At 39.8% G+C, this 27,862-nt stretch overlaps 1 protein-coding gene across 1 annotated transcript; it reads right to left on the bottom strand.

The window, feature by feature from the left end:
• Positions 1-765: 765 nt before the first annotated feature.
• Positions 766-27,594, bottom strand: LOC117710998 (T-cell-specific guanine nucleotide triphosphate-binding protein 2-like). The gene is made up of 4 exons (XM_076936988.1): positions 27,328-27,594; positions 21,794-21,952; positions 8,686-9,761; positions 766-4,384 (listed from the first exon to the last, which is right to left on the bottom strand). Exons 3-4 carry the CDS (start codon positions 8,692-8,694, stop codon positions 3,086-3,088), a joined length of 1,308 nt encoding a protein of 435 aa, XP_076793103.1. The 5' UTR covers positions 8,695-9,761; positions 21,794-21,952; positions 27,328-27,594; the 3' UTR covers positions 766-3,085.
• Between the last annotated feature and the right edge of the window lie 268 nt (positions 27,595-27,862).

Raw genomic sequence — 27,862 nt, 5'->3', positions numbered from 1 at the left:
GGATGTCTCTGGCTGCATTTTCCACACAGGAGCAGACCAGCTGGGTGCTGCTTCAGCCACCGGGATCCAGGTGAGGGGCCATGTTTTTACTTTCTACAAGTAACTTGAAGCTGCCTCACTGGATTTAGACTTTTCCCCAACTCAGGGAAGTTGTTGGTCCCACAATTGTTGGGTCATCAGGCCACAAGGTGTCTGGTTAACATGAGCCCTCTCAGATAGGCTTTTGTCCTGTGAGAGCAGCTCCACAAGCTGGGTTAGCTCACAGGCCTCCCTTGCTTGCCCTTTCAAGGAGGGAGCCACTTGCTTGGCTAGGAAGCTAAGTCCAGCTTTATGCATTGAGACTTTAGTTGAAGAGCTGTTTTTTCTACACAGCCAGGGCTTCTTAAAAGTGCTACCTTCAAACAGCCTCTCTGGAGGTCCTCCCTTCTTCCCTGCAGCTGGCCTTGTTTTACCATGGAGGGTGTGTGTGGGGGGTGGGGTATTCAAGGAGTTCTTGCCAGACATTCAGTGGGCCAAATGAAAATGTAAGCTTTCCCACCTGGCCTGTTTATTTTCAGAAATAATGACTGAGACTTACTAAGTATGAATAAATGCTTAGGCCAAAATCTTAGGATTGTTCCTCAGCTAGCTCATAACTTAATTTTCCCACTTATTCTGTTATCAGTCCTGCCATGCAGCTAATTACCTATGCCCAGTTTCATGCATTTGTCTTCCTCAGTGTTATGACAAAAATCTTCCACTTGCTCTCTTTCTCCCAGAATTCCATTATTTTCTACTCAAACTCCAGTTTATTACTTCTTGCCTTATGATCTTAGGCCAACAGCATTTTATTAACAGGTGATGCTTTTATGCATTGCACAAGAGACTCACTCTACAGCAGGAGGCTTTGAATATGTCAGATGACCTCTTCTACTGCAAATGCCCCTGTTTTACCAATTGAATTTCTTAGAGATTTAAAAAAAACCAACACAACAACAACAACAACAAAACCCAGCAACAACAAAAACCTGCTGTCATTCCTTAGGGAAGAGAGAAGAGAGAATTCTTGCTGTGTGGACAGAAGGTGAAATACCAAGTCTTCCAAATTTTTCCAGGCTGCAAGGGTTCTCTCTAGATTCTGTGTTTGCAAGTCTCATAACTGAGTGGGCAAATGAAAAACAGAAGCAGGGAGAGAAGTAAAGACAGAAGAGGGGAGAAGAATGAGGATGAAGAAGAAGAAAAGCAGGAGAAATATCAAGAGAAGAAAGAGGAAGAGAAAGGAGAATGAAGTTGAGGGATCGACTATAGGCTCTTGTGTTATCACCTGGTGTTCAGCAGGAGGCTAAATTTTTTTCTTATTTTTTATTGGATATTATATTTACATTTCAGATTTTATCCCCTTACTCCCATTCCCCCCACCACCCAGGAACCTCCTATCCCATCCCCCCTCCTCATGCTTCTATGTGGATGTGCCTCGCCTACCCCCCCACTCCCACCTCCCCACCCTCGAATTTTCCCCCACTCAGTGTTCAGCCTTCATGGGACCAAGAATCTCCTCTCCCACCTATGCCCAACAAGGCCATCCTCCCCTTCATGTCCAGATGGAGTTGTGGGTCCCTCCCTTTGTCTTCCCAGGCTGGTGGTTTAGACCCTGGGGAGCTCTGGTTGGTTGGTATTGTTGTTCTCCTCATGGGGCCACAAATCCTTTCTGCTTTTTCAGTCTTCTAACTTCTCCATTGGGAACCCCTTGATCAGATCAGTAGTTAGCTGTGAGTATCTGCCTCTGAATGTGTCAGTCTCTGGGAGACCTCTAAGGAGACAGCTATATCAGGCTCTTGTTAGCATGCACTTCCTGACATCCACTTCAGTGTCTACCTTTGGTGACTGTACATGGGATGGAGACCCAGGTGGGATGGTCTCCAGATGGCCCAGGAGGCTAGATTTTAAGACGTTGTTGAGCTTTTACCATACCATGAAAAATGACAATTTAATTAGAGCCCAAGTTCCAAACTCATTTTGTTGACTGCTGAAGGATATAGAATAAAATATCTGTGTCTGCATGGAACTCCAGGTGTGGCTACTTTTCCATGCATTATCCAGCCCTTCCTACAGGGTGCATGGAAAATGGTGATCATTCCATCTGCTGTGTGGCTACCATGTGTAAGGAGACACCACCTCATGTGGAGATGTGTGCTGGGATCCAGTCCCTGTACTTCCTGAACCCTAAAAGAAATTCAGTACAGGATTGTAGCAATAATCTCTCTTGCACTATGTCAAAAAGTCATGTGTCAACAAAAAGCTGAATGGCCCACAGAAAGGCATGAGAAAACGAGAAAACAGGTGGGAGAACTTGGAGAGAGAGAGAGAGAGAGAGAGAGAGAGAGAGAGAGAGAGAGAGAGAAAGAGAGACAGAGAGAGACAGAGAGAGAGACAGAGAGAGACAGAGAGAGACAGAGAGAGACAGAGAGAGACAGAAAGACAGACAGACAGAGAGAGAGAGAGAGAGAGAGAGAGAGAGAGAGAGAGAGAGAGAGAGAGACAGAGAGAGAAACAACTCTGGGAAAGTCAGGCTGAAGAGATCTCCACCAAGTTATGGAGGAAGTTGAATGTATGAAACTTAGAAGAGGCAACCAGCCTCGTCTCAGACAAAGAAATGTATAAACAGGTTAACTTAGTTATAACTTAGTTGAAGAACAAGCTTAGCTAAGGTATAGGCATTAATGCATAAAAAATGAACCTCTGTGTCATTATTCTGGAACTGAGGCAGACATAGAAAAGCACAAATGGTTACACAGTCTAACTTCTTCATCTTAGGAGAGTGTGACACTGCTTAAAGAATCTCCGTGGGACAAATGATCCAAGGTTAATTAGAAAAAGATATTGCATTTCATATGTATACAACCATATATTCTCATAATGACGATTTAATGGAAGACAGTCCTTATAATGTGGAAGCTTCTTTTTCCACTCATTTCAGTGATATTCTGTCTCTGAAAGGCATGGATTCTTTGGTCTTTTCCAGAAAATGTTTGCTGCTTAAAAGTAGCTTTAAGTCAGTGCCAGAAGCCAGTCCAAAGGTTAGTACCTCACAGCTCTATTCATGTTTTCAAGAATTTATGATAGGCATGCACGATCTTCGCTTCTGTGATAAAAACTGTTCCTTATTAAGGAGAGACTTGGCATCACTTGCCACAGTATCAATAAAGAGACTTTTCCAATAGTAAGTCTTTCTAAAGTAAAGGCCTGAGGCAAGTGGTCCTCCAGTAACACAGGAAATAGATTCAATATATTTCAACAGTTTTTCTTTGAAGGACATGTCTTTGTCCTTTGTTAACAAATGGAGACACTTAAGTTCTGCCTTGATTTCACTCACAGACATGTGAAAATCCTTGGCAATATTTACCAGTGAGGCTTCATCCAGCCCAAAGTAAGACCTGTAGAGATTCAAGGTCTCCTCCAACTTCTGTATTTCATCTCTGATGAAGCCCCCAAGTGGAATGGTGGCCAGTACTCCAGCCTTCAGGGCCTCCAGCCAGATCTTCTGTCTGAGAAAATCCCTCTTCCGGTCAATGGCAGTCTCAGTAACACTGTGCAAGGACATCATGAAGATGTGGCGCTTGTGGGCTGGGAGCTCGCTCAGTAGGGTGGTTTCCAGCTTTGGGAAGTCAAAGTCAGACACATCACAGTTAGAGACTAGGAAGACTGGAGGCTGACTGGAGAGAACCTTCTGAAGGTTCTCTGAACAGTCATCTCTAATTTTCTTTAAGACACTGTCTCTATTGAAAGACTTTGGTTTACTTCTCTGTTCATTACTGACATCTTGATCTATCTTGGTTCGGACAAAGTAGAACTTTGTGTTCATCTTTTCAATGGCTTTGGCCAGATGTGCATCAAGTTCTTTGAAGCGTGTAGCCGAGACTATAATGAAGAAGTCATACTCACCAAACTTCATTTCTGTTAGGTAGTTTTGTGGTTTAAAGTTAGTGGTGCCAATGCCAGGCAGGTCCCATATTGTCACATTGGGAAGCTTTGGGTGTGGGTATGCAGTTCTCTTCATGGTTGTCTCTACCACCCCAGTGGAGGCTGCTCCTTCTTCTTCATCCCTCACTCCCCTCAGGGCATTGATAAAGCTGGATTTTCCAGTTCCTGTTTCTCCAGTCACAGCAATGTTCAGTGGGGCTTTGTCAATGTTTCTGAGAGCATGACTAATTTCAGACAGTGCCCCCTGAAGGTTCTTATCCTCCAGATGGGATTCAATCAAAGTGATGGTTTCCTCAGAGAGGAGTTTGCTTTCCTTCTTGAAGTTCTTAAAAAAGTTTTCAAAGGTGAAAGCCAAAATTTGAGCAGTTGGAGGAGAGGAACTGCTAGAGGAAGGCTTGCATGTAGCTGTGTTCCATGAAGGTTGCTGAAAAGAGAAGAAAAGAGAGACAGTGTAAGTATTAGCACAGCAGGCAAGGCCTAGGAGTTTGTTCTTATGTTAAAGAGGGACCTCAGCTGCTGATACCAGTATAAGCAGACCACTTTCCTTTCTGCTCCTGGCTGCTGGCTCCATCTCTGCTCTGCAGGTCACATGCCCTCCTTCAGCCCTTACCTTCTGTGCTTTCCCTCCTGTTTTGTTGTCCCATTCATGACCAACTTATTCCATGTGGTTTGCTACACCAGTGTTTACTTCTTATTTTATGTTGTCTTTTCATTCTGTTTACCTCTATTACCATTAATACCCATAGGTTGTAAAATCCTTAAGGGCACAGATCAAGATATGAAAAACTCAAGTAATATATCTCATGAAAAGGCTCTTTGTCTCTTTTGAGTGCTTAGGTCATTGCTTTTTAGGCCTCATGACCTCTGGTCCCTTAGCACAGCCATTCTCGTTTCTCCTGTGTAGTCTGTGAATTTAGGGTGAAGGGGCATGAGATGGGGAGCAGAAAAGATTCTTGACATGTCCACCAGAGGGCTGGATACATTACTATATATGTGTAATTGACTCTCTTTAGCCTTAAAAATATTGAAATTTTGTTTTTTTGTAGGAAATTGTATGTAACTGTACATAGTCATATTATGACAATAAAGTTCATCTCAGAAAGACAAATACATTTTATCATTCACAGTGCTTAGATTTTTTATAGATCCATAAGTTATATTGTAGATATGACATGAAAGTGGAAGTGAACCTGTCTGGGGGGACAAGAAATTTATAATGTGCAATGTGTGCTTGTTTGAAACTTCAAGTCTAGATATTAAAAAGATTTATTTGGAGGTTATATATATCTATGTTATTTCTTATTTTTCAGCAAGGGAGTTAGAGGATCACCTCGTTTTACACAGTTTCCTAAAATATTTCCTGTGTGTCTCTGTTTTCTAGTGTTCAGTCTACAACCATCAAGGAAACAACCCACAAAAATGAAAATCCTAAATGGGTACAGTGGAACGTCAGGAAGGAAGAAAGAAATATGAAGAGATGTTAAAGAAATAATTTTTTAAAGGTTAAGAAACATGAACAAGAAAGTATTCCAATGAGAGGTCTTCTCTGAGGAAGCATAAGTTCTTAAGACCAATGAACCAAGATAAATCTCAGATGTGTTTTTTACAGGAATCCACATATTACATAGATTACTTATATGTCCATATATTACATATTTTGGACTTTAGGCCACAAATTTTTTTTTTGTCTGATACTCCTTGTTTATTATAATCTTAAAAGGACATTAAAACTATGTATATTTCATGAATTGTGGAAAACCAGACTTCATGATAGCTATGACTGTAGATCAAAGTTTATGAATACTGATTTCTGAGTTCGAGGCCAGCCTGGTCTACAAAGTGAGTTCCATGACAGCCAGGACTACACAGAGGAACCCTGTCTCGAAAAACCAAAAAAAAAAAAAAAAAAAAAAACCAAAAAAAAAAAAAGTTTATGAATACTGATACTAAAAATACCAGAACTTTTGGATGAGAAGTATAAATCACAGCCATTTTCTTTTCTTTTGGTGTTTCAGACACAGAGAGGACTTTGGAATTAGAGTTGGAACACAGGGTAAATGCAGGAAGTCATGAGAGATTGGCTTCACTTAGTTCTGATACTCTAGTGTTAATAATGTGGTGTGACGATTTCAATACAGAAGCTTCAGGTATATGGAATTTTATTCTTGAGTCAGCCATCATCTTGTTGTAGGTCATGTCACCAATAAAAGTAAGTGAAAGGAGGGCATCAGTATATATCCTGCTGCCACTAGTCATAATATATTAAAATATCACAATTCCCAGGGTAATTACTTGAGAATTCCCATGGGATGCTACATGCATGTATGCAGGCCCCATATGATTTCCTGAATTCTACCCATTTCTGCCTCTCTAGTGCTGGGATGCCAACAATTGATTTACTAATAGAAGCAATATTTAGGAACTGCTGGTAATTGTAGCTACAGAAATGAACTTAAATTCACATACAATGCATTGTTTATACCCTACTATTTTTGTCACAGTTGCTTGCAGTGTATGCTTGTCCCAGTCTTGTATGACCATCTGAAAGAATGATTCTCAACAATTCTGATATAGAATAGACTGAGCCAAAAGTCACTTGATGCCACCACAACAGTGATATGGCATCTACACTGTGATGGCCAGCTGTAAATAAACCTAATATTATTACATAACAACCCAACTTCTTAAGACACATTTTTTTTTCCTGGAGAACTTTCTTAATAAGGACCTTCTATGTAAGTGAAATGTAAGTAGATATTTCCATTGAGAAGCACAAATTACCACACAGAACACTGTAACTATTCAAAATAGCTAAAAAGCTAAGGCAACAATGAGCACAAAGGATCATAAGTCTCTAATAAACAATTCTGAAGACAGCCGAAGTGATGGCTCAGCAGTTGAGAGGACTGGCTGATCTTCCAGAGATACTGAGTTCAATTCTCAGCAACCATATGGTGGCTCACAACCACCTGTAATAAGATGTGATTCTCTGGAGTGTATATGAAGACTTATATACATAAAAATAAATGTATGAATGAATATTTAAAAAGATTCCAAAGAAATTGTAGTAGATTAAATTCCTGTCAATTATTTTCATAAGTAATGAAACAAATCTCAATCACATGAGAGGAGAGAAATGTCGAAGGAGGAAATGTATCTGATGAGCAGCATAGTATGTGTGACAGGATCATGAAGTAGGGACTCTTGAGGGTAAATGGGAACTGGGTAGATATGGGAAGCATGGCAGAGGGCAGTAGGTAAAGGAAAGAATGAGAACAGATAAGTATGAATGACAATGTATAATGGCATACATGCATGGAAATGCCATGGTGAAACTCACTGTTTTATACTTGCCCCAAAAATGTAATGAAATAAAACAAACCTCAATGAGATCCAAGAAAATACTGATGAATGAAATTAAAATGAAAACATAAAGATTTGCATGAGAAATTCACAAATGTAAGATTTTGAAAAAAATCCTAAAAGTTCATTTACAATAGACACAACACACACATACCAGATAAGAAGGCAGATTGAGAAGGTAGGAAGGAAGGAAGGTAGAAAACAAGCAAGGAAGGAAGCAATCAAGTTTAAAAAAGGAAATAAGAATGTGAGATGCTTCCAAGCAAAGATGAAAGAAATCTCAAAGAAGGCAACAAAGATGATAAGATTCCTGTGTTTATAGTTTATAAACCTTAATGTTTTCAATGTGTCTATACTTCAAAAAATGATCTACAGACACAATGCAATCTCCACTAAAACATCAATGCCATTTAGAATAGAACTGTACTGTGTAACCACAAAACTCGCATGGGAATACGGAAGACTGCAAATAGTCAAAACAATATTGATCAAAACCATCAGGCTAGGAGTCACTCTAATACCTGATTTCAAGTCATAGCACAGAGCCACAGTGACAAAATCAGCACAATGGTGGTGTGAGGACAGGCCTATAAACCAATAAACTGATAGGAAGAGCAGAGCCAGGATATCTGTAACCATGCAGCCAGAGAGTGTTCCTATGGCCAATTAATATCTCAGCAAGGCTTCCAATAATCACAGTGCACAAAGGTTACATGGTTTGAAGAATAGAACCAGGCAAAGTGGACATCAAGCAATACTAAACTTTGACTCTCACCCTTCACTCTACCAAAAAACCAACCAGAATTGTGCTAAAGAGCTCAATATAAGATAGTAACCTTGAAGCTCTCAAAGGGAAATGGGTATGATCAACTTCATCAGATTTTCCCACATGGGGTCTGCAAAGCATAGCAATTAAAAGCAAACTGAAAGTAGCATTTCATCTAACTGAAATACTTCTTAACTACAAAGCAAGTAAACACCACAGTAATGAGATAATTTACAACAAAAAGCCTCAGGAGTGCATCATGTAACAGTATCAACCAGAGAGACCCCAGCATGTCAACAAGTGCAGAAAATGGATATGACAAAATTCATCAGAGTCGCTTTGGAACATTTCAATGTAATGAAATAGAAAGATGATTTCTGGGACAACTCTGGAAACTAACTTTTCTCATGGCCTCCTCCAACATAGAGAGGCTTTAGAGTAGAATGAGCTCACCTTCTCTGTCAAAAGCTCTTCTTTACTGAGGATAATTTTAACATCACTTGCAACTGTGTCAATGAAATAATTTTGCAAGTGGAAAACCTTTGAAATAAAGGGATTTCTAATGTACTTCAATAGTTTATCTGTTAAGGATGTACCAGGCTCATCTGAGAACAAATGTGGAGACTTAATGTTTGCCTTGAGTTCCTCCAGTGTCACGTTCAAATCCTCAGCGATGTTTTCCAGTGATGCCTCATCCAGGCCAAAGGAAGATCTATAGTCATTCAAAGTCTGTTCCAACATCTCTAGGTCATTTGGGGTCAGTCCCCTGAATGGCATGGTAGCCCTTGGCATTCTGGATTCCTTCAAGATCTTTTGTTTCAGCATATCCCTCTTCTGGTCTATGATGGCATCCGTAAAAATTGACAAAGTGTGCATGAACATGTGGCGTTTGTAGGCTGGGAGCTCTCTCAGAAGGGTAGTTTCCAGCTTTGGGAAGTCAAAGTCAGACACATCAAAGTTAGAGACTAAGAAAAGTGGAGGCTCCTGGTTGGTCACTACCTTGAGTATATTTGAAATGCTATAACGAATCCTCTCTAATGTGCTCCCTTCATAGAATCTCTCATTCCATCTTGACCTCATAATATCAGTATCTGTATGGCTTACAACAAAATAGAAACTCCTCTTCATTTGTGCCATGGCTTTGGCAAGTACTGTGTCATTAAGTAAAAGTTTTCCAGAAGAGACAATAATGAAGAAGTCATATTCCTCAAAGTTGATTTTCTTCAAATAATCATATGGATGTAAGGCAAAAAATGAAATACCAGGCAGGTCCCATAGTATCACACTGGGATACTTTGCATATGGGTACGGTGTTCTCTCAGTGGTTGTACATATCACCCCAGTAGCAGCTGCACCTTCTTCATCAGCTTTTACTCCCCGTAAAGCATTGATGAGACTGGACTTTCCAGTCCCAACCTCTCCTATCACTGCAATGTTCAGTGGGGCTTTCTCAATGTCACCCAGAGCATTCCTGATTGAAGAAATTGTTTCCCGAAGGTTTCCTTCCTCTAGGAATGATTCAATGTAGGCGATCAATTCCTGAGACAGGATATTGGTTTTCATCTTGAAGTTCTGAAGATTTGTGCCGAAGATGGAGGTCAAATCAGGTTCCTCTTTTTGAGGGGATGTAGAAGAGGAAGTGTGACCCATGCTTGGGAAGTGTCGATGGTACCTAAGGGAAGAAAGGACAAAAAGGTCAACAAATTAGTTCAGCAGGAACAACCATTGGGAAAGCAGGACCTAGCACCTGCCCCCACATTATAAATAGGGACTTTCCCCCCTCCAATCAAATGTACAGGACTACATAGCACTTAACTCCTGGCTTTCGCTTTAAATTTTGGTTTTGCTCACACTTCTTAACCTTTGACTATTTTCTTCTTTACAGTGTTTTCATTTTTTCAAGATCAAATTAAAGCCTATAATAGCAGCATTAAGTAGGTTGTACAATGGTCTGAGCATAGCCTGAGCTATGATACCAAGATGTTGTCTGGAAAAGAAATTAACCAAGTCCAATGCTCTGTCAGTCTCTCCAAATAAGGTCATATTATGCCATGCACACTGACCTTCAGGTTTTCAGTTTTACTTTAATAATTGACATGAATGGTAGCTAATTCAATTGGAGAGCTCAGCTCATGGTCAGAAGGAGTAGTCTTAAGGATGTGGGAGACTGTTGATCCATCCTTCTTGGGTTTCCTGTGACTTTGTTATCTACCAAAGTCCTTTCACTCTTTGGTGCTTAAATCCCTTTGCTTTTCAATCCAGACCATGTGGATGTGGTGGTCATAGTCTGCAGTGGGAAAGCTGCTACTGTTGTTTTGTGGAATGGCCATAATATTCCCATCAATTTGCCATCTACATATTTATGTATGTTTATATCCATGAATTGGTATGGCTGTTAATTTGGCCATAGAAGCTTCTGTGTATTGTGAGTAAGAGTAACTTTACATTAACTCAAAATGGACAAAGAATTGAGCAGAAGTGACTTTTGAATGCACAGCCATAAATGTGATATGTAAATTACTGCCTCCAAGGCTTATTTTTATGCAGAAGAGAAAACAGAAGTGATGTGAGAACTGAAGAAGGATTGTAGTGCTTTGACAATGTAACAATCACTGAAACAGTAAAAACCCAAATCATTCAGTCAATTAGTGGGCAAATGAGCTTAGAGACAGTCATCAAGATCCTAAATGAAGTGGCTAATACATACTTTAAAATTTACTGGATATCCTGAACTATCAGAGAAAGAGCAGTTAAATCAGAATGGTATTATCAAGAAATCAGCAGCAACAAGAAATGTAGAAAGAAGAATCATATTTACTGTTAAAAGTTGGTGCAGTTCCTTCAGAAATTCATCACTGTCCAAGGAAAACTACTTACTTCAACCTGAAGGACTGTTAGTCAACAGGCTACACAGATGCAAGCACATCTGTGGTTATAGCTGCTGTGTTGATGGTTGCTATGATATCAATTTAGTGAAGTCATTTATATACTGATGAATTAAAAAAGAAATTATGGTACATATATACAATAAGTTTCTAAGGAGTTGTGAAGAAAAATGAAACCATGACATTTTCAAAAAAAATATTAGTGTAATTGTAATTTGTTATTCAGAGAAAGAATCTGGATCTCAAGAAACAAATAGCACATGTTTTCTTTCACAGGCTGATGCTAGCCTTATAAAAATGTAAGTGTGTGTGTCCCAGAACAAGTCCTACAGAGGCAGAAGCATGCAGATGTGTTCAAGGCCAGCCTGGTTTACAAAATGAGTTCAAGATCATCCAGGGATGTTATACAGAGAACCTTGTCTTGGAAAAACAAAACAACACACATACCTTCTATAATCCTTTGGTGTAATTTTCTCCGATAGTATAGCCACTGGCAGACTAGGTAGTGGCAAAACTAAGTTGTTATGTCCTGGGTATCTACTGCCTGCCTAGCCATTCATTATATGCTATTATAAGCAAACTTTCTCATATGTGGTTATAATTGTTACATGGAAAATGTCCCATGTGCTGTTACTAGGAACAGTTTCATGCCTGAGTTAACTGTTCACCCAAAGTCTGTTATGTTGCATGCTTTATTGTTCTTGGAAACCAATCATAACAGAGTTCAAGTAGACCTGCTTTATATAGTTAGCCACAATAAGTTTGGAGTCGAAACCTCCCTGGGATTTGACATCCTACTTTCTGCCATGTGTGCCATATGTCTCTTATATGGTCAAAAGCCCATCATGGCTGGATGGTGTATTATGGTACTTTTATAAGAAAATAGCAAGATATTATATGTTTGGCCAGACTTGGTTTCTAAGTTCATGTTTGCCACAGGGGAATCAGGAACAGGGCACACAAGAAGCCCCCAGATGGAGGACTTAATCTCAGGCTGGAGACAAGCTTCCTAGAGACTAAGGATCTGAGAAAATCAAACATGCTCTTCATGATAAGATCCTGAAGAAATTGGGATAGGAGAGAATACATCTCAATATTGCCAATTTTGTGCCAAATGAGAAACCCTCCAAACAAACGCACTGAGCACAGGAAGAAGACATGGATTTCTACTTATTATCCACTCTTTATTCACTTCAGTACTAGAAGTCTTAGCTAGAAAAGTTAAACTCAAGAAAAAAAATAAAATATATATTAATAGAAAAGGGAAAAGTCAAAGATAATATAACGTTCTCTCCATAAGAGGAGCTAAAGTGTTCCTCCAAGAACTGTTAGAATCATTTCAGCAATGTGACAGAATTAAAAATTAACATTCAAATCTCGGTCGCCTTCACCTATATTAATGACAAAAATACTAAAGAAGAAATGGGGAATCAATCTTATTTGCACTACTAGCCAGCACCTTCTCCACAATAATATACCTTGGATTAAGCCTAACCAAGGAGGGAAAAGCCCTATATAATGAAGACTTTAATAGCTTGAAAAATTCCATTCCTCTGTTGAAGGACATCTGGGTTCTTTAGAGGAATGGATACAGAAAATGTGGTACATTTACACAATGGAGTGCTACTCATCTATTACAAACAATGAATTCATGAAAATTTTAGGCAAATGGATGGTACTAGAATATAACATCCTGAGTGAGGTAACCCAATAACAAAAGAACACACATGGTATGCACTCACTGAGAAGTGAATAATAGCCCAAAAGCTCAGAATACCCATGATATAACTCATAGACCACAGGAAGCTCAAGAAAAAAAATACCCAGGCCATAACAACTTAGTTTTGCCACTACCTAGTCTGCCAGTGGCTATACTATTGGAAAAAAAAAGACCAAAGTGTGGTTGCTTTGAACTTTCTAAGAAACATGCACAAAATATTCACGGGAGCAAATACATAGACAAAGTTTGAAGCAGAGACTGGAGTCATATACACTGACAAGAGACTTGTTTACAATAGCCTACAACAGTTGAGCACACTCTGATAGCATCTTGTTTTAGATACCCAGGATTTTCCCTTTGGTGTGTGAGACTTAAAGGTGTGATTTAGAGCTGAGACTTAAAGGTGTGACTTAAAAGTGTAATTTAGAGATAAGACTTAAAGGCGTGATTTAAAGACATGACTTAAAGATGTGGCTTAGAAGTGAGACATATAAAAGGCGAGAGGCAGACAGAAGAAAGGATTAGACACTTGGTACTTTAGACTTGGAGCTGGAAGAATTTAGAACTAGGATTAGACACTTGGTACTTGAGACTTGGAGCTGGAAGAACTTGCAAGAACTTGCAACTAGGAAGTAGACACTTGTACTTGGACAGGTAACTTGGATTAGACACTTGAGACTTGAGACAGGTAACTTGGAACTGGGAAAGAGTCCAGCAGCTGGAACAGGATAAGAACTTGAGATTTATTACAGCTGAAATTGGGATTAGGACATGAGACTTGGTGCTAGGAACTAGGGACTTGGAACTAGGGACTTGGAACTTGGGACTTGGAGAGAAGAAGAGAGACAGAACAATAAATGGGATTGTATTACACTCTGTCTGGTCTCCATTCTTTGCCTCTGTCCTCATTCTCTATCTTGTTGAACACGACCCGCAGATCTGGAGCAGCTTGGGGCAGGGAGGGCTCTAACAACTTAGCCCCCAAGGCTTTTTGGCAGCACGGTTCCAACATTGATAGAGCGGTCCACAACATTTTGGCCCACAAATATGGGGCAGAGCAGCTTGATTCTCAACAATAGAGGACTTTAGGGAGGATGTAAACAATTCCCTTATAGAAATACAGGAGTACACAGGTAAACAGGTAGGGAAGCCCTTAAAGAGGAAACACAAAAATCCCTTAAAGAATACAAGAAAACCCAAACCAAACAGGTGAATGAATTGAACAAAGCCACCCAGGATCTAAAAATGGTAGCAGAAACAATAAAGAAATCACAAAAGGAGACTACCCTGGACATAGAAAACCTAGGAAAGAGATCAGGAGTCATAGATGCAAGCATCACCAACAGAATACAAGAGATAGAAGAGAGAATCTCAGGTGCAGAAGATACCATGGAAAATATTGACACGACTGTCAAAGAAAATGCACAATGCAAAAAGCTCCTAAACCAAAACATCCAGGAAATCCAGGACACAATGAGAAATCCAAACTTGAGGATAACAGGTATAGAAGAGAGTGAAAACTCCCAATTTAAAGGGCCAGTAAATGTCTTCAACAAAATATATAAAAAAAAACTTCCCTCACCTAAAGAAAGAGATGCCTATGAACATACAAGAGGCCTACAGAACTCTAAACAGACTAGACCAGAAAAGAAATTTCTCCCATCACATAATAATCAAAACATAAAATGCACAAAACAAAGAAAGAATATTAAAAGCAGTAAGGGAAAATGTCAATTAACATATAAAGGCAGACCTATAAGAATTTCACAAGACTTCTCACCAGAGATTTTAAAAGCCAGAAGATCCAGGAAAGATGTCATACAGACCATATGAAAACACAAACTACTATACTCAGCAAAACTCTCAATTACTACAGATGGAGAAACCAAGATATTCATTGACAAAACCAAATTTACAAAATATCTTCCCACAAATCCAGCACTTCAAAGGATAATAGATGGAAATCTCCAACCCAAGGAGGGACATTATACCCTAGAAAAATCAAGAAAGTAATCTTCCAACAAACCCAAAAGAAGATAGCTACACAAATATAATTCCACCTCTAATAATAAAAATAACAGGAAGCAACCATCATGTTTCCTTAGTATCTCTTAACATCAATGGATTCAATTCCCCCCCCAAAAGAAGTAGACTAACGGACTGGATATGTAAGCAGAACCCAGAATCATGCTGTAAACAGAAGCATACCTCAGTGACAAAGACAAACACTACCTCAGAGTAAAAGCTTGGCAAAGAATTTTCCAAGCAAATGGGTACTCCAAGAAACAAGCTGGACGACCCATTCTAATATCAAATAAAATCGACTTTCAACCAAAATTTATCAAAAAAGATAAGGAAAGACACTTCATACTCGACAAAGAAAAAATCTACCAATATGAACTCTCAATTCTGAATATGTATGCTCCAAATGCAAGGACACCTACAATCATAATAGAAACCTTACAAAAGCTCAAAGCACACATTGCACCTCACACAATCATAGTGGGGGACTTCAATACTCCACTCTCAGAAATGGATAGACCATGGAAACAGAAACTAAACAGAGACACAGTGAAACTAACAGAAGTTATGAACCAAATGGATTTAACTGATATCTATAGAACATTTCATCCTAAACCAAAGAATATACCTTTTTCTCAGCATCTCATGGTACTTTCTCCAAAACAGACCATATAAGTGGTCACAAAACAGGCCTCAACAGATACAAAAAGATTCACATATTCCCTTGCTTCCTATCAGATCACCTCAGACTAAGGATTGTATTCAATAATAACAAAAAGAATAGAAAGCCCACATACACGTGGAAACTGACAAACACTCTACTCAATGATGACTTGGTCAAGGAAGAAATAAAGAAATTAAACACCTTTTAGAATTTAATGAAAATGAGTACACATTATACCAAAACTTATGGGACATAATGAAATCAGTGTTAAGAGGAAAACTCGTAGCTCTAAGTGCCTATAAAAAGAAACTGGAAAAAGCATAAACTAACAGCTTGACAACACACATGAAAGCACTAGGACAAAAAGAGGCAAATACACTCAAGAGGAGTAGACAGCAGGAAGTAATCAAACTCAGGGCTGAAATCAACCAAGTAGGAACAAAAGGAAGTATACAAAGTTAACAAAACTGGGCACTTTTTCTTTGAGAAAATCAACAAGATAGATAAACCCTTAGCCAGACTAACTATAGGGCACAGAGACAGTACCCAAATTAATAAATTCAGAACTGAAAAGGGAGATATAGCAACAGAAAATAAGAAAATTAAAAAAATCCTTAGATCCTACTACAAATTCTATACTCAACAAAACTGGAAAGTTGGAATGAAATGGACAATTTCCTAGATAGATACTAGGTACCAAAGTTAAATCAGGATCAGATAAACCATCCAAAGAGTTCCATAACCCCTAAAGAAATAGCAGCAGTCAATAAAAGTCTCCCCCCCCCCAAAGGCCCGAGACCAGATGGTTTTAGTGCAGAATTCTATCATACATTCAAAGAAGACCTAATATCAATTCTTTTCAAACTATTTTACAAAATAGAAACAGAAAGATCACTACCCAATTTGTTTTATGAAGCCAAGAGTGTACTCATACCTAAATGACCCAACAAAGAAAGAGAAATTTAGATCAATCTTCCCTATGAATTTCCATGCAAAAATACTCAATATGATTCTCGCAAACAAAATCCAAGAACACATCAAAACAATCATCCATCATGATCAAGTATGCTTTATCCCACGAATGCAGTGATGGTTCAAAATTCGAAAATCCATTAATGTAATCCACTATATAAACAAACTCAAAGGAAAAAAAATAACATGATCATCTCACTAGATGTTGCGAAAGCATTTTACAAAACTGAACACCCCTTTATGGTAAAAGTCCTGGAAAGATCAGGAATTCAAGGCCCACACATAAACATAATAAAAGCAATATACAGCAAACCAGTGGCCAACATCAAACTAAATGGAGAGAAATTTGAAGCAATCCCACTAAAATCAGGGACTAGACAAGGCTGCCCACTCTCTCTGTACTTATTCAGTATAGTACTGGAAATCCTAGCCAGAGCAATTAGACAACAAAATTAGCTTAAAGGGATACAAATAGGAAAGGAAGAAGTCAAAATATCACTATTTGCAAATGATATAATTGTATACTTAAGTGACCCCAAAACTTCCACCAGAGAGCCTATAACCCTGGTAAACAACTTTAGCTGGATGGATATAAAATTAATTGAAACAAATCAGTAGCCTTCCTCTATTCAATGGATATACAGGCTGAGAGAAATTAGGGAAATGACACCCCTCACAATACTCACAAATAATATAAAATACCTTGGTGTGAATCTAACCAAGCAAGTGAAAGATCTGTATGACAAGAAATTCAAATCTCTGAAGAAAGAAATCGCAGAAGATCTCAGAAGGTGGAAAGATCTCCAATGCTCATGTATTGGCAGGATTAATATAGTAAAAATTGCCATTCTACCTGGGTATCCAGCCCATGTGCAGTCACCAAAAGTAGATGATGATGTGGATGTCAGGAAGTGCAGATGACAGGAGCCTGATATCGCTGTCTCCTTAGAGGTCTGCCAGAGCTTGACATATTCAGAGGCAAATGCTCACATCTAGCCAATGGACTAATCAAGGGGTTCCCAACTGAGGAGTTAGAGTGAAGAGTGAAGGAGCTGAAAGGGTTTGCTGCTCCATGAGAAGAGCAACAAGGTCTAAACCACCAGCCCGGGAGCACTTAGGGAGGGACCCCTGACTCCAGCTGTACATGTAAGGGAGGATAGCCCTGTCGGGAATAGGTGAGAGAGGAGATCCTTGGTCCCAAAATTACAAATCAATTCTACATAGAGATAGAAAGAGCAATTTGCAAATTCATTAGGAATTAACAACAACAACAACAACAAAAACCAACAAAAAGCAAAAAAAATAGGATAGCAAGAACTATTCTCAACAGTAAAAGAACTTCTGAGGGAATCACCATCCCTGACCTCAAACTGTATTGCAGAGCAATAGTGATAAAAACTGCATGGTATTGGTACAGAGATAGGCAGGAAGATCAATGGAATAGAATTGAAGACCCAGAAATGAACCCACATACCTAGGGTCACTTGAGTTTTGACAAAGGACCTAAAACCATCCAGTAGAAAAAGATAGCATTTTCAACAAATGGTGCTGGTTCAACTGGAGATCAGCATGTAGAAGAATGCAAATTGATCCATTCTTATCTCCTTGTACAAAGCTCAAGTCCAAGTGGATCAAGGACATCCATATAAAACCAGATACACTGAAACTAATAGAAGAGAAGGTGTGGAAGACCCTGGAATACTTAGGCACAGGAAAAAAGTTTCTGAACAAAACACCAATGGCTTATGCTCTAAGATCAAGAATTGACAAATGGGACCTCATAAAATTGCAAAGCTTCTATAAGGCAAAAGACACTGTCAATAAGACAAAACAGCAACCAACAGATTGGGAAAATATCTTTACCAATCTTACATCCAATAGAGGGCTAATATCCAATACATATAAAGAACTCAAGAAATTAGACTCCAGACAGCCAAATAACCCTATTAAAAATGGGGTACAGAGCTAAACAAAGAATTCTCAACTGAGGAAACTCAAATGACCAAGAAAAATCTAAAGAAATGTTCAACATCCTTAGTCTGCAGGGAAATGCAAACTAAGAACATCTCTGTGATTCCACCTCACAACAGTCATAATGCCTAAGATCAAAAACTCAGGTGATAGTAGATGCTGGTGAGGATGTGGAGAAAGAGGAACCCTCCTCCATTGTTGGTGGGATTGCAAGCTGATACAACCACTCTGGAAAGCAGTCTAGTGGTTCCCCAGAAAATTGGACATAGTATTACCTGAGGACCCAGCTATACCACTCCTGGACATATATCCAAAAAATGCTCCAACATATAACAAAGACACATGCTCCACTATGTTCACAGCAGCCTTATTTAGAATAGCTATGGGCTGGCAAAAGCCCAAATGTCCTTCAACGGAGAAATGGATACAGAAAATGTGGTACATTTATACAATGGAGTATTACTCAGCTATTACAATGAATTCATGAATTTCTTAGGCAAATGAATGGAACTAGAAAATATCATCCTGAGTGAGGTAACCCAATCACAAAAGAGCACACATGGTATTCACTCACTGATAAGTGGATATTAGCCCAAAAGCTGACAATACCCAAGATACAACTCACAGACCACATGAAGCTTGTGAATAAGGAAGACCAAAGTGTGGGTGCTTTGGTCCTTCTTAGAAGGAGTAACAAAATACTCATGGGAGCAAATATGGAGACAAAGAGTGAAGCAGAAACTGAATGAGGGGCTGTCTGGAGACTGCCCCACCTGGGTATTCATCTTATGTGCAGTCACCAAAGGCAGATGAAGTTGTGGATGCCAGGAAGTACATTTTGACAGGAGCCTGATATACTTGTCTCCTGAGTGGTCTGCCAGAGCCTGACATATACAGAGGCAGATGCTATCAGCTAACCACTGAATTGATCATGTGGTTCCCAATGGAGGAGTTAGAGAGAAGATTGAAGGAGCTGAAGGCGTTTGTGGCCTCATGGGGAGAGTAACAAGACCAACCAAACAGAGTTCCCAGGGTCTAAACAGCCAGCCTGGGAGTACTCAGGGAGTGACCCATGGTTCCAGATGTATATGTAGGGGAGGATGGCCTTGTCAGGCATGGATGGGAGAGAAGGTCCTTTGTCCCATGAAGGCTGGATACCCCAGTGTGGGGGAATTCATAGGCAGAAAGGTGGGAGTGAGTGGGGGAGAAGCAGAAGGAAGGGGGGCTTGGATAGGGGGTTTTTGGGGGTGGGTATTGGGTAAAGGGGATAACATCTGAAATGTAAATAAATAAAATGTCCAATAAAAAAATCTTAAAATTTAGTTGAAAGCATGAAAGATCTCAGATAAACCAAGCTTGAGGAAGGGAAAATACTAAGGACATTACTGTACTTGGTTTCAAGATCTGCCTCAGAAGGACAGGAATAAAAGCACATGGTATTGCCTCAGTATCAGACAACTTAAAAAGCAGGGGAGCACAGACAATACAGATAAAAACCCACAGGGCAACACCTACCAGACTCTCTTTGTTTGTTTCTTTACTCCTCCACCTCCTCGTTTTTTCTTTCAAATAATCTTATTGGAGAAAAAACTTTCTATTAAGAAATGGAGTTCAAAACTCTGGAATGAAAACACTTCAAGAGGTAGGGCTAGGTAGGGGCTTTCCCAGTAGGGTTCCAGCTGCTCAGGAAATGAGGCCATGACTACAAGCAGGGGCTCATGGAAATTAAAAGCTTCTGTATAGCAAAGGAAACAGACAAGAAAAGAGACAGATTGACAGACAGGAGTGAATCCTTATTAGTAATTCATTCAACAGAAGATAATATTCAAAACATGCATAGAACTTTAAACAAAAACCCAGATCAATAAGAAAACAAATAGCTCAATAAAAACATGTGTGTAACTGAACAGAGTTCTCAGAAGAAACACAAATGGTTCAGCATCCTCAGCCATTAAATCATGTGAATTGTAGGTACTTTGGGATTTCATCTCACCTGAGTCAGAGAGATTTTCATGAAGAAAGAACATGGCAACAGATGCTGGTGTGGATGTAGGGGAAGGGGAATCCTTATTTGCTGCTGTGGGGTTGTAAGCAAGCACAGCCATTATGGAATCAGTGACAGCGTTCCTGAGTGTAGCCCTGAAGGACTCTATATCTTAGCACAGAGCCCCTGGAACATCATGTTCATCACTGCTCTAGTGACAATAGCTGGGAAACGCAATCAGTCCAGATGATAAATGGATAATGAGAATGCGCCACAGAGACACAATGGAACTGGATTCCTGCATAATATCAGTGGAAGTGTATACCATTCAGACAAACTAACAGAGCTACTAAATGTTAAGTGAGGTCACCCAGTGTCACACAGGCAAACCTGATGTTCTCTCTCATATGTGGATTTCAGCTTCTCATTTTTAGGTATGTACATTTATGTAGCAGGAAGTGTTTGCAGAGGCCAGCAAACTGGAAGAGGGCCCACAAGATGGGTACAAATAGCTTTCGGGGAGAGAGATAGTAGCATACACAGGATATACAAGTGGATGGTGAAATAATGAGAACTGAGAAGTTTGAATAGAGATGATAGCGAGAGACCTGTGACAGAGGACTGGCTGTGGTGGAGTCAACGAACATTCAGTATATGTGAACAAGCTATAAGGAAATATGGTTCTTTTCAAGTTTATAAAAAATGAAATAAAGTTTGAACAGAGATATCCTGAGTGGGTGGATGAAGCTGCTGCCAGAAGTGAAAAACTAATCAATAGAAATCCTAGCCCCAGTAGTGGGCTACTCCCCATGATTTGATGATTGTGAAGCTCCTGAACCCTGCCAAAAAGTCAAGGTACTGTTAGTGCTGATTATGTTGAAAATGTCTTCTCATAGTTTTTTTCTAGACAAGGAAATAGCAGTGGATATTCTGGATAGGATTTTATCCTCATGGCGTGAATACAATAGTTCCAGTGTAGCTGGGTGTCATGGTGTATGTCTTTAATTTCAGCCCTTAGGAGAGAGAGCAACAGAAGTAGTTGGATCTCCTTGAGTTTGAGACCAGCCTGATTTACAGGTTCTACACCTTCTATAGGCACACAGTGTAATCCAGTCTCAACTAAAGCCAAAATCAAAATAAAGAAATAACAATAACAAAAACCTCCAACAACAACTCTCAACCCTAACAAGGTTCCTGCATTGACTCTGAGGAATCTGGTCAGACAAGGAATCTTTCTCCAAGCTCAAGCTAGCATCTGAAGAGCAACAGACCCAGGATGTGCAGGTGATAGGGAAGTTTGTTACTGTCTGGTTGGTGGGTTGGGGTGCTCTGTGGTGCAGAAGACAAAGAAGGGCCTCTCTGTGAACAACCCCTGAGTGAAATAAGCCATAATCAAAGATTCTCTGACTTGGTACCAGGAGACTATACCTTATACCACAAGTAAGTAGGATTTCTGGTCAAGCTGCACTTAGAACCCTTCACGTACCTGCTCCTGAGTAGTGATGTCAGTGGTCCTCCTGTGCTGTCACTTCTTTTCTGGGAGCAAGGTCACTGGGGTAGCTCTCTAAGAACTCCTCTGAGCTGGGGCATTCAGAAAACAGATGGGATGCAGACTGTTGGTATCTTGGTGTTCTGGAGAGAACAGCTGGGAAGTAAATGTGGATATTTTCAGATTTCCTTCCAGATCTCAGTCCATGCAGTCTTTGCTCTATGTTCTGCAGTTTCTAGATCTGATTCCTACCTGCCTTGTCCCCGAAGGAAGCAAGTGCATTGAGTGTCAGCTTCTGTTTCTGTTCCCAGACCTTTTTTCCAGGTTTACACAATCATCTGAAAAATTTTCACATCATTCCACAGAGAGGGAGTTGGAACTCTGCTGAAGTGACCAACTCCAGGGCTTCCTGAGAGCTCTAGTGAGTACTTTGGTAGCCTAGCCCAGTGTCAGGGATCCCACCCCAACACTGACCATTTTGCTCCCCTACCTCAAGACTCTCTTTTCAGATGATGTCATTTATTTCTGAGCAGTACTGACTTTCAGACCCAGTGAGCACATGGTTCGACGATTGCAGACACTTCCTGTAATCCTGCCCTGTGCTTATTCTGTTGACACTCTTTCCTGTGTGTGTGTGTGTGTGTGTATGTGTCTGTCTGTCTCAGTGTGTGTGTGTATGTGTGTGTAGGTGGACAGGTGTGTGCAGATGCTGTTCTTTCTCAGATATCATTTTTCTTATTTTGACACAGACACACTCACTGGCCTGAACTTCATTAATTAGGCAAGGGTGGCTGACAAGCGAGTTTCAGGGATCTGCGTCCCTCCTTCCTGAGTGCAGGAATTACAAATTCACTCCACTATACCTGTCTGTTATGTGGATTCTGTGTATCCAATTCATAACTCTCTCTTAGAAAGACAGTTACTTTATCACTTCAATATCTATCTCCCCAGCCACTCATAGAAAAATCCATGGGGAGTCTGAACATTATGATTAATGTGCTGTTAACTGTGTTAGATTTGGCAAAAGCAAAATTATGTTTAACTTGTCTAAGCCATGAGGAAGTTGCTCCGACTTTGAATGTACACTGTCAGCTGGCTGGATTGAATGTTCCTGGTGCAGTTCATTTATCTTTAAAAAGTTGCTAAGTGTTGAAAACTGTTTCACTGATGTTAGGGTTATAAACTGCAGAGCTGCTCTGAACCTCTCAGAGCACCATGGTTCATCTTCCCTGCCCCTTGCACTGCATTTTGATGAGAAAATTTCCTCCATCTTCACTGTGAGTACTGGTCTCTGATCCCATGCAGAAGTCCTCTCTCTAGTAAAATGGCCCCAAGATGGCATTAAATTGGAAGTCACTCTCACCAACCCAACTCCTGACCACACCAGCCACAGATTTCCTAACCACAAAGTCACAGACTGTAGGGACATGAGGCTAATCCAGTTCTCTTCCCTGATGCAACATTTTTCTATGTGATATTATGGTTCTGTGGTCCTTTAGAGGGTCACTAGTCTGACGGGAGTTTTGGTTTTTGTAAATTAGAGTTTTTTTTATTAGGAGGAGACTGACTAAGCCCAAACCAGAGAGAATTATCTAGGTAAGGACCCATCTATTGTTAGCCATAGATTTATAGAGGGAAAAACTAGGTATTATTCTGGGGATCAATTTAATTTGTATCTTGTCTGTGGGCTGGCAAGTCTTGATTCTGTAACAGACTCCCAGCAGGGCCCTCTGTCATCAAGACAAGTAGTTCATACAACCACAAAGCTTAGCAGCTAGCCTCTTTAATATTGTGACCCATTAATTACCCTTAAGATTATCTGGGCAGTGCAACATTTTTGTACAATTAGCAATTTTTAAAGGATGGCCCAGCTTGCATAGTTGGCATTAATCCCTATCCAGAGCTGGACCTGGGCTGTCCTCTGGCTTATGCTCCCAGTTTTATGTGAAGGGACCGACAGTGACTGTCCTTAACAATGTAGTGAAATGAGTAAGAGCCACTCAATATATTCAATATATATTCCAGGTTATAGCTACCCAAGCTTAAATATATGTCTTTCCATATCCACACACACTATACACACAGACACACAAAGACACATTGCATTGTTTCCTGTCTCTGTGGCGCTTCTCATGCTTTGTTGTTCAGATGTTGCTGGGCCAACAAGAACAATTTACAATCTCTTATTGTTTACAATGAGTGTTTGATGAAAAACAAGCATGCTTTCATATTAGAATTAAAACCAAGTGTTTTGGACACCATCAGAATTGATAAAAATTGGACAAAACTTTCGAATGGTACAACTTTGTTCCTTGCTATGCTGCCTATGGAAGCTATACAGCAATGGGCACCAAGCATGCACACTGGGCCTATATTCCTAATCCTACAATTAACACAGGAGTAAGTTGGGGAGATATAGATATCCTCTTGGTGGTTAATAAATCTTTTTGGTTACCTGATCCCTATGATAACTGGGAAGTGCTAAGCCTATGGAGGAGACTACAGAAATCATGAGTTATACCATGGGAGCGCAAGGAACTACTATTTGTAAGGGTAATGGAACTCAAAGTCTACATAGATCTTTTCAAGTGTAGTTATTCATAGTTGATGCTACTCAGAATTTTCATAGAAAATTTTACATGCTTCACGCATCTGCCTTTAGTGGATAGAAGATTAGTGCTACTTGTTCCATAAATCTAACATCTGGTCTTGTGAGATGTGGATTACTAACAAGGAATTGGACTGAATACAGAGGCAACAACATTAAAGGGAGCACCCTTGGGTGCTTGTTGATATCCCATGAAGAAGTCATTCATTGGAGTTCTTGTTGCTTTCCTCGGGAAAATGTTGTCACTCAGAATTGAGACGGCAATGGCTTAGTTCAAATGGAACCATGGAAGTTATTTCTATTGTTAATGAACTTATTTGATGGCATGGAGTTGGACTGTCAGGTCCTCTCCTGCAATTTGGCCATCCAGTGCAGACTAATTTGTGGAAAATAGCAAAGGCCTTTTACCCTCTTTAAGCATGGAAAGGGAGTTTAAACACTAATGATGGTTAGTAATCTTTGACCTTTAGCTTAAATCAATATCACCCCTTTGTAGTATGTATATCATCCTGTTATTTGCTACTGAAAAGTCTGTATAATGCCAACATAATAATTATCATATCACTTGTGAATATTGTACTGTTCATAGGCATGTTAATCTTAGTATGTCCTTAAGTGTCATTTCTGAATATTTGTGCATTCTTAGAGCAAGGCCATCAGTTTGGAATTCGGTGAAGCTGTCGAGGGCATGGCAAAGCTCACCAGTGTTTATTTTTAATACCTGGTGAAAGAGTATTAAGAAAAACTTGTAGAATGACTGGGCTGATTTTTGCTGTCATTATGTAAATTATTGCATTAGCTACTGTTAATACTACAGATAGACTGGTGCTTAGTAAGAAATTCAAACTGCTGAGTTCATGAGTGAATGGCATAAGCATTCTGCAGAACTTTGGACTCTACACAATAAAATAGTGACATGGTTAATGAAATAGATGATCTAAAACAAGCTCTAATACTGATATGAATTAGGGACAGTCAAAGAACAAATGAAGTTTAAATGTGACTATATGTTATATATTGTATTTCACCTTTAAATTACAACGAGAACACATATGACTGGAAAAAAGGTTAAAAGACATTTGATGGACTACCCTCAGTTTTCCTTAAGTGGTTCATGGTTTTCAACAAGAAATTAAGGACACTTTCTCAAAAAGATTTCTTGGTCTAGCAACTGCTATCCTTGTCTTTTCACTAATAAGTTTACTGGCTTCTTTGTGCAAAATCGTGAAACAGCATGATAGAGAAAACACTGTATTTACTGAAAGGATGCATGATCTTCAACATAAACTTAATTTTCATGATAACTTAACAGAGCTTAAACAAAGTAGACAGGCAGTGGGCAAACTGGAAGAGCCACTGCACCTGGCATTTACTTTGGAGTGATGGCCACTTATGCTTTGAAGTGAAGCTCTTGAAAACAATCAGTGATTGTTATCTGAGACTTATGGGGTTGCTGATTCTTGGGAATTTCAGAACCTTAGCATGTCCTCAGCCCCAAGAAATACCTGGCAAACCAGGAAGCCTTGTGTGGCTGAGAAAGGCTCAGGTAATGATTCCTTCAAACAACTTCTAGATCAAGCAGGAGGTTTTGGTCTGTGGGAACTGAATTCCTAAAAGCCCTTTTTTGTTAATCAGTGAAAGTGATTCTGCAATGCTCTGTGGGGTGCTTTCTATCAGAGACTGTCCTTCCCTGCTGCCTGCTAAGCTTTGACACATCCTGCAGTGTCTCTCTTTCTTGTCCTGCAAAACTCATAACACTCACTGTTAGGAGTGATCTAACTCCTAACAGCAAATTCAAACACAAAGCCAAATGTTCTCTGAAAAACAAAGACAGCTCATCTCCTCTAAAACCCACAAATGCCAGGGGAGTTCTTGTGGTTTTCATGAGAATGACATAGGTGAAGTTCCAGACAAAACTGAAAAGAATGATTGTAAATATGACCAAGGTAAATGCACTCAACCAGCTGAATGAAAATAAGGGGTCAATAAAGGGTATGATGATGGAATTCAATAAACAGAAATACCAAAGAAACTCATGTCTTAAATGGGTCTAGAAATTAAAACTTGATAAATCAAATGCCCAATGGAAAGGCTCATCAGTGCAGTGGATCATGTGAAGAAGAGATTATCAGGAGTTGTAGGTATATATAGATAACACACAATTGGAAGACATGTTCAAGGTTTTCCATAATAATTGAAAAAACTATGAACAACCATATGTGATCTTTGGAACACAAGGACAAGTATGGGCATAGAAAAAGTAGAAGAACTTTGTTCCTACAGCGTAGAAAATGTATTCAATTAATCCTAGCAGACATGTCTCCATATTTAGGGACAGTAAAGCACATCCAGAAAGATACAAGAAGCATGTAGAACTCCAGATACACAGTGCAGAAAGAGAAACTCCTGAAGTCATATTATAGTGAAAACCCTGAATATACAGAGCAAAGAATTTTGCAGACTGCAATAGAGAAACAGGAAGAACTTTAAAATAGGCCATTCAGAGCAACAAGTGACTGAGGGCAGAAGAATCTTTCAAAACTGAAGAGCCTAACATGATGTGCCAGAACTTGTCTGTGGCTGTTTCTGATCTGGGATTTTATCTTCATGGGGGCAGATGAAGAGTCTACAGCATGGACTCCAAGGAAACCTGAGATTGTCAACCTGGACTCTTTTCCTGAAGCTTGACTGCTCCAGAAAACAACCAAGGCTCACAACACACAGGTGGAAGGAAGGGGTTGCCTTCTCTGCTTTGGGATGCTCTGTGGTCCAGAAGATGGCCACTGAAGTATAATCCCGGGCCCAGGATGCTCCCCACGTACAAAGCAATGATCTTTGCTTTCCTGGTGTCAGGACAACACTCCTCAGGTTATCACACATCTTGGATTATCAAACCAGCTGAACCTGGACACTCTTCACTTACCTCAGCAGTGGTGACCTTGGTGGCAATAACACTTCTGTGAATACTCTCCTCTCAGGAAAGGTCTTTCTCTAAAGCAGGAATTTATACTCAGGATGTTTATGAAGAGAAGACATGAGGTGTGGAGTTCTGGTGTCCCAGGAAGAACTGCACAAAAAAAGAATTAGACCATGGAATGGACAGTCTGATATTCCTGGGTATCTTTCTCCGTACTGTTCTACACACTGTCTTTGTTCTCTACACTGTTCTGCCTGGATCTGAGCTCTATTTATCTAAACTACTCAAGGGGGGGGGACGCTGTAGTCAGAGTAGGTTTCAGTTTCTCTTCCTGGAAACGGCTAGTTTGTAAGAATCAAATGGGAACTCTATTGTGTTTTATAAAAAGAAATAGCCAGGAATATGTTTGGAAGAGGTGCATTATGGTTGGGTGGGAGGTTGCCTCTGTGGACCCATGCTGAGGCATCCTTTTCCCCTGAGGTACCAGCCACAGGAATAGAATAGAGTTTATTTAAGACATAGGAAGGGGAGTTGGGAATGT

Source organism: Arvicanthis niloticus, chromosome 6, assembly GCF_011762505.2.
Source record: "Arvicanthis niloticus isolate mArvNil1 chromosome 6, mArvNil1.pat.X, whole genome shotgun sequence".
Taxonomy (NCBI): Eukaryota; Metazoa; Chordata; class Mammalia; order Rodentia; family Muridae; genus Arvicanthis; species Arvicanthis niloticus.
This window is presented reverse-complemented; position numbering and strand designations above follow the sequence as displayed.